Source organism: Zerene cesonia, chromosome Z, assembly GCF_012273895.1.
Source record: "Zerene cesonia ecotype Mississippi chromosome Z, Zerene_cesonia_1.1, whole genome shotgun sequence".
Lineage (NCBI taxonomy): Eukaryota > Metazoa > Arthropoda > Insecta > Lepidoptera > Pieridae > Zerene > Zerene cesonia.
Window position 1 is genome coordinate 4,547,389 of NC_052122.1, and position 8,386 is coordinate 4,555,774.

The 8,386-nt window shown below is 31.0% G+C and overlaps 1 protein-coding gene across 11 annotated transcripts in view; it reads right to left on the reverse strand.

Moving 5' to 3' along the window:
• LOC119835875 (F-actin-monooxygenase Mical) overlaps positions 1-5,604 on the reverse strand; it is a 39,381-nt gene extending 33,777 nt beyond the window's left edge. For 10 of the 11 annotated variants that reach the window (XM_038360948.1, XM_038360941.1, XM_038360947.1 and 7 more), the window contains exons 1-2: positions 5,472-5,604; positions 317-501 (exon numbers count right to left, since the gene is read on the reverse strand). In XM_038360948.1, coding sequence (XP_038216876.1) covers positions 317-493 — 177 coding nt within the window. In that variant the 5' untranslated portion in view covers positions 494-501; positions 5,472-5,604. The other variant, XM_038360939.1, reaches the window with a different exon arrangement.
• Between the last annotated feature and the right edge of the window lie 2,782 nt (positions 5,605-8,386).

Sequence of the window (8,386 nt, forward strand, 5' to 3'; positions counted from 1 at the left end):
AGATTCGAAATTCAAATGTAATATTTTTTTATAATTAAGTGTAACAGTATTTATGGCCAGACTAAGTATAGAAAATTATCGTATAAGATATAGTATTAGAGTGTTCCGATTACATGGTTATTCATCACCACCGTATAAGTCGACCCGGAGTCTGTTACGTATGCCAGCTGTACAATTACAGGGAAGTCTACCTATAAGGATTTATTAAAATGCTATACAAAATCGAGGCGAAGCGAGAGCGAATCGCTTTTAAATGCACACCCTACCCTATACAGGATACACCTACAAATCTACTCGGTTTTTTAGCTCTACCAACCTTTAACTTAGGATAAAAATCCGGCAGTCTATTCGGCTTCAAATTGAGCGTGTTGCATATCTCCCTATGCAGGGCCAGTATCTGTTTCATAGTGCCCGCCGAACAAAAGTGGTCGAACATCTCCGCCGCGAGAGCGCACTCGGGCGGAGTGGGCTCCACGCGGGGCCCCCGGTTCATGGCTGTAGCTGAAACAAGAAGATAACCCTTAGTGTAGAGCCCTTGTAGGGAACACGGTTATTTTAAGCTATAGTTAATTTATTCACAAAGAGACAGATACTGTGACCAGACCCTGAACTTCGATGTACCTATAGGAAAAATGGTAACTCAAAGACATGTTTCTTCTCAATCTTATTAACCATATATACGTGTCTAGCAAACTCACAGTATTTCTATTCCTCCTTGGTATATTCTTTAAAAATGTTATACACGAATATGTACCTCGTATCCATAATAAAAAGTATAAACATTTTTTATAAATGTTAATAGAATATTCTTAAAAAACACGAGGGACCAAAATGTTTTAAGGACTCTTTACTATTCTGACATTTGTCATGGCCTGTGAATTCACTGGGGAATTAGCAGAACTTCTAACCTTATCATTTCATTCCTCGCGCGTGAACCTAACCCAGCATTAGTAATTCAATTACGAGCAAATTGCCCACTTTCATAACAGCATAATATTACGGATACCTGTACGTTACGGTTGTTACACTTAGCTACGTAACCTCTCTGATCATTTCTCTTCATTTCCTTAAAAAAAGGCGTCACAGCTTCATACATTCATGCTAATGCTTGTGAAAGTGCGTTTTCTGCTCGTTTGTTATCATTTCGCGAGTAAATCACTAGACCAATTTTGGTATTTTTACAAGGCGGATTTGTACCGACATTAACGTGTAGGAGGACGAAAAATGAGTATTGAAAAGCCGTTGAAAAACGCTAACAACGCGCAAAACGCTAACGCTAATAGAAATAGAGTAAAAATATACAGGGCGGGTAGGCAGATTAGTAGCTGGGCGTTGGGAATTTTGATTGGATTATGACAGTGCGCTCGGCTCTTATTACATGGAAATTTCTTTTACTCGCCAAATACCAGCATACTTAAAACATGCATGTTCATTAACCAGAAATATAAAAAAATCGCCTTTGGGCATATACATATAGCCCAAAGGAGACTTTTTAAGGATAATCAAATATTTGCCGAAGAAGAAAGGTATATATATGAGCCAGTAAAGGTATTCAAATAGATATTTAGAAAAAAAATAGATACTGGAAAGATTAGGATAAAGTATAACCCTAAATATAAACCTGAAATAAATCTTACTTTTAAAATCTAATACTAGCTCTTTATTTGTACCCAGACAGGAGTTTAGGTTAAGTAGCTAGAACCTTAATTAGACCAACAATTCCCAATCAACTGAATCGCAATGCTATCGGGTAACGTGGCCTTCAGCTGTGAGAGGAACTTGATGTAGGTAACACTGCTCCAATGTTGCTACAACTATAAACAATTGATGGATGGATGCCTTCTTCTATAATATTAATCCTACCTAGATCCCTTGCATATAAATTTTTATGAGAATCATTTGAGCCATTTCCGAGATTTAAATTACATATTATTTTCAAAATAATTGCTTGTTTAAAAGTATATACCATGATAACAAACCAGTATCCCTATAGTAATAATTCTTTGTATATAGATAGCATGTTTGGCCTAAATAACAAATCAATATTGCAACTTTTCATTATTGAAAGATGACTTGCTTCTTACATTTGAACCTAGAAAGATATTTAAGTATTAATGTGTCTAGAAAATCCAGGTTATACCCTGAGTAACAACCTAAATCCTGTTTCATCATAATTGAGGACTTTAAAATTATTATTTAGAACAAAACATTAAAATTTATAATTGATGTAGGAATGTTGTGGAAATTGAGTGACCATAATTAATAATGTATGACAATGTAATTGGGTCAAATAAATGTTTTTATACAAAATAGATTGGGACATTTATACAACTGATGTCCAAATCTACTTAGAAGTATAATTTAAATACACAATTTAATGTTTACTTTGTTTTGTTATTATATTTGTTGCAGTTATAATTTTGATAATCAATACAAATAATAAAAAATAAAAAAAAGATTTTTCTAGATAAATTGTTGGCTGTTGAGATAAATAGTCTACAAAATTCAAAACAATCCTAAAACATTCAGAGAAAGTAGTGTTTAAATCATAATTATAGTTAAAATATTAACATATTTGCATTACAGTGAAAGTCTGTAACAGAAAGTTATTCTAAAATGCATCTCTTTGTAAATTCTGCAATTCATATTTCTTTATAATTAGAAATTTTGTTAGTGTACTCCGTATTTAATTAATTAAAATGGTATAATGGAGAGGATAATGGTTTAATATTGATTGTATAACGAAATTGTGTTATAAATAATAATAGTTAGTGACAGTTCGTTACACATTTGAGTTTAGTTAAAGATAACCATTTTTAACAACTTTTTATTTTCTTTTTAGTAATATAGATATTTGGCTTTAGAAGAATATTATAAGCAATTTAATTTTTTTTTCTCAAATGCACCAACAACAAAATAATATTAACATGCAAAATTTAAGAATAACTAAATATCCCTGAAAGTACTATGTCTTTTTTTATAAATGCATATTAACAAATATTGTGTAATTTATGCAGTAATTAAGTACATACTTGCTGTGACCCGCGGTTGAAACCGCGTAAGTCCGTATCCCGTAGGAATATCGGTATAAAAAGTGCCTATGTGTTATTTCAGTTGTCCAGCTATCTACGAAGCAAATTTCATTGCAATCGGTTCAGTAGTTTTTGCGTGAAAGAGTAACAGACGCACACATACATATGCATCCATCCTCACAAACTTTCGCATTTATAGTATTATTATTCGCCAATAGATGTCAGGAAGAGTCATAATAAATTGGGACTACTCAAACGCCTTCTATTTGTTAAAAAAAAACACGAATATGACATTTTCTAAAAAAGATTCCTAGCTAGATCGATTTATCGCCCCCGAAACCCCCTATATACTAAGATATAGTGTAGACTGCAGAGATTAAAGAATCTAAGTTTGTGTTTCCAAATCTTTTAAGTTGCACTTTTTTTTTTTAAACATTTAATTAGAAGATTTTGAAGAAATTGATTAGGATTTCTAAACAAAACTCACGAATAAAAAAGTTGAATTAACAAATTAGAAGTGCAAAAAGTGTTTAGTGCTTTATATTTGAATAAACTGAAAATTAAAAAAGATGTTCCATCAAGAGGCATTGATACATATTATAACTTAATTTTTATTAAAATATCAAGCCAATAATAGACATATAAAAAACATATGTACATATAAAAAAGATATAATAAACATGTATAAAAAAATATACTGTGGCAATTGTTTATGGCCAGTTTTTCTATTAAACCAATCATAAAGTTACACGATCTTTGCCCTTTAAAGCGACCACTTTAAAAATAATTTCCAAAGTAACAGAGATGTTTCAAAAATTTCCTGGTTGTTATGGAATGTATTGTAATAACATAAAAATTGAATACACAAAAGCAATGTAATAGTTCCAACAATGGCTTCAACCACAGATGAATGAAAGTGTTATTAATTTTTTGTAACTTGTGTATTGAATCACAGAAGCTTAAAGACAAATGTAGGTATTATACAATGAGGAAATGCTGGATTATTATCTCCAAGCAAAAAGACAATTAGACATTTTTGTGTGAATTTCATCTCTTATTATGTAATATATATAAGAACCGCTAGTTACTGGAGAGAATAAAGGTTAAGTAGGATTCGGTGTTGTGATATATGATATACAATAGTGACTAAGTTTGTTTGAATGAACTGACCTGATACTGCACCCACAAGAGTAAGTAGTGAATTTTGCCATGAAAATTTATATTTGAAAAAAAAAAGAGATTTTTTTGACCAGTAACCAAGATATCAAAACATAAATTGTATGTATGTATAGAAAATGCTTAATAGCCCATTAGTAAATTATGGTAAAATGTGCAACTAAAATACTAATGAATGTCACAATGTATTCCCACTAAAACAATTTGTTTAAATATCCTACTTCCTACTATCCTACTAATATTATAAATTCGAAAGTTTGTAAGGATGTGTGTGTGTTTGACTCTTTCACGCAAAAACTACTGAACTGATTGTAATGAAATTTAGTACATACACACAGACAGACAGCTGGACAACTGGAATAACATATAGGCTTTTCATCCCAATATTCCTACGGGATACGGACTAACGCGGGTGAAACCGCGGGCGCAGCTAGTGCTTTTAATAAAGTTAAAGTTATAACATATTGTCAAAAAATAGCCTAGTTCCAGACAAAGGGCACAAGAGCAGAATAAAAAATTACATTTGGATTTTTGTCATTACAAAATTTGTTGCTTTCAATTTCAGTTTATATAAGAAAACACAAATTTTATGCATCACACAAAGATTAAAACGAAAACGTTAATCTTCCTGGATTTGGCAATGAGTTCAACAACATGTTCCATTGTTTACAAGTTTACTTATTTATTACATGCAAGTGTAAAAATATCAATAAAAAGCACTCACATAAACACTTCGCGATCTACGCTATAAATTTACTCTGTAAAATTTCGTTCTTTCAAAATAATGCGGATGTTTATATTTAAAATCGTATTTATAATTGTCACAGTATATTAGTCTCGATGCGAATTATTTATGGCCGCAAACTTTTTCGAAATTTTACCTTGTTAGCAGTGCAACAATTTGTTGTACCCCAAAACCGCTTTTATAAATATTACGTATCTAAAAACTTACAAGTGGGTGAATGGACTGATATTAATAGAATAGTGAATACCCTTTCATCTGTTTATCACCTCTTGACGAATAATTTATATCTCTGTTAATGAATCATCATTGTAATATAAAACCATACAATAAGAACAATAAATAGAAATATCAACATAGAAATATAATTATTCCAAACGTACCTAAGTAGGTGGGTTCAAAGAAATAGATAAATATAGGTTCATGTTATACCATTTGAATTAATTATAAGCACGACACAACAATAACACACAATGTTAATACAACAACTAACCACTATTAGAAAATTGTAAAATACTCACTAGCAATTTACAAATAAATCAAATTGTCGTCCACCCTACTTTCATCGCGATCATCTCTTCATTTTTGTCGCAGCACAGACAACAGACGAATGTTGCCGCAAAACAAGACTATTACACCTGAAAATTAGAACGGCAAATAAATTGATTGCCATTTCATGAAAAGTGAAGTCTATTTAAAAAAATATGCAACTATAATATATTGAATATGTCACACAACAAAACAGACTCCAGAATAGAATCGTTTATTTTTATGAAATTATAGGTGATAATTGAGTTATTTTTAAAAAAATGTATAACTGAAACTGATGTTTGACATATTAAGCTAAGTGCAAAAAAAAGTTGAGACGAAAATTCTACACTTATGAAGCTTATATATCTAATATAGGTAGTCGATATATAACTATTTCTTAATCTATGATGTTATGTGAGTGTGTATGTGATTTTTCTAAAGCCCGAGTCCTAGGTAGTGTTGCAAGCTCCTCTTAGTCAAATTAAGCAAGGACAGTTGACACTAGTTTTGACATTTTGAGTTTGACAGAACAACAAACAAACTAATATTCGAATTGTTTATGTTATCTCTAAATTTATTAGTCTAACAAAATAAAACTATGAATATTTATTAAGCTTCCAAATATGGTAGATTTTCGTTTGTATTTTATACTTTGTACATAATTACTGTTTGTTCTATTTTACAATTAAATTAACTTGGTGTTGGTAATTTTTTTAATAATATATTGTGTGTTTCCGTTGTTTTTTCTTGTAGATATCTCTTGACGGATATATTTGAGCTTCTTATAAATCTCTGAGATGTAAAAACCATCCACAACGTGATATTGGCAAAATTGTGGCAACGTAGAACTGCCATTCAGAAAAAAAAATTAAATTTATTTCTTGTTACAAAAAGCAGCTATGAATATAAATATAGTAGATTGTCTTTTTTATGTTAAACTGTGTATACAATGAATTGTGTTGGTAATTTTTATATATTGTGTGTGTCCTCTTTTGTGGTTGAGATCTGCACTTGACGGTTAAGGTTGACGGTACTTTGAGATGTAAAACTATCCCCAACTTGATATATCAAATAATGAATGGAATTAACTCGACAACAAACATGATATGAAAAAGGATCGTTTACACTGGACTTTGCCGCAGTCCCTCTATTGAGTGAAGCCAGTAACAAAGATAAAAATAAGAAATAGGATAGGAAAATAGAAAGTCTCTCCTATTTATAGTTTATGTTATTGAATATAGTACCCAAAACAATATTACGATACTTAATGATCAAGGAATCATTAATTTTATAAAAATACCAGCTGCGCCCCGCGATTTCACCCACGTAAGTCCTGTAGGAATATCGGGATAAAAAGTTGCCTATATGTTACTCCAGTTGTCTACCTACCAAATTTAATTACAATTGATATAGTACTTTTTGCGTGAAAGAGCAACAAACACACACACATCCTTACAAACTTTCGCATTTATAATATTAGTAGGATATGTATTCAGATTTTATTATCTATAGAAAAATTAACAAAAAAAAAGGTTGAATCTCTCCAATAAAATAAAACTTTTAACATGGGACATAAAACTGTCCTCTGTTACTATAATATTGGGATGATTTGAATATTATAATCACATGGTAAGAGAAATTTAGAAGGTCTATCCCAGAAGTTAAAAATTTATTTTCAAATGTATATAGATTACCTATAAATAAATCCACTATGAATGCAATAAATGAACATTGTTAAAAATATATCTCTAAAGTTATAGGTGAATTGTACATACATAAGCCAGCGCACATTAATAATAAAAAAAAGTTTTTAGAAGACAGGAACTCTATATTTAGTAGGTATATAATATAAACACAATCATTAATTAGTATGTCCAAACTTGTCAGGATGAATGGGAAGTACTGTCAACATTATGATCTTTACTTAATGTCCAAACTTGCAATCATATTTCTTAATTACACTTTTATGAAATTCTTGTGTCTAAGTTTGTTTTTAATTTAAACAGCTAGATTGATTTTTGTGTAATTGTAGTGATTAATCAGAAGGTCTGAGATAACGATAACTACGCTTAGGCCCTGATAGAACAGCGTTTGCTGGGTCAGCTGTAGTATGATTATATTGGTATGGTCTTGTGTCCACACTTGTAACGCCCTGAATATTTAATAAAGCGCCATCTAGTTCAATCAAAACTTTTGAGCACTTTAGTCGGATTATGAATATACTAGCTGCACCCCGCGGTTTCACCCGCGTAAGTCAGTATCCCGTAGGAAAATCGGGATTAAAAATTGCCTATATGTTATTCCAGTTACCCAGCTGTCTACGTACCAAATTTCATTGCAATCGGTTCAGTAGTTTTTGCGTGAAAGAGTAACAAACACACACACATCCTTATTTTCGCATTTATAATATTAGTAGGATAATTAATTTACTTCTAGTGTCTAGACCAGCGGTATAGGCTCTAGTGCAGTATCGTATCTAAGCAACTGAAAAATATAATAATTTTTTATGCTGTTAAATTATGTGAAAATAATTTTTTATGATGTCATTTATACAGCAGTAAAAAACATCCTATTGAGTGCTGCATAGTTTATTATATAAATATAGGAAGGAGGAGGATATTTTGAAGGTCAAATATTGGTTTGATAAATTATTTCGTCAAGTTTTGTCTTTTAAGGTCATCGATGTACCAACCACATAAAAGTAACACCATATAGTACCTATTATAGGCATATAACAAGGAAAGGGAAAAGAAACTTTCTTTCTTCATAGTAACATGTTCTACTTCTGTGGTGGTGTGAATCTTCCTTTCACTTGGGATACCTACCCGACACTATACCTAGTCTTGCCATAAATATTGTAATAAAGAAAAAAGAAAATTGTTAACTGCAAATAACATTTATTACT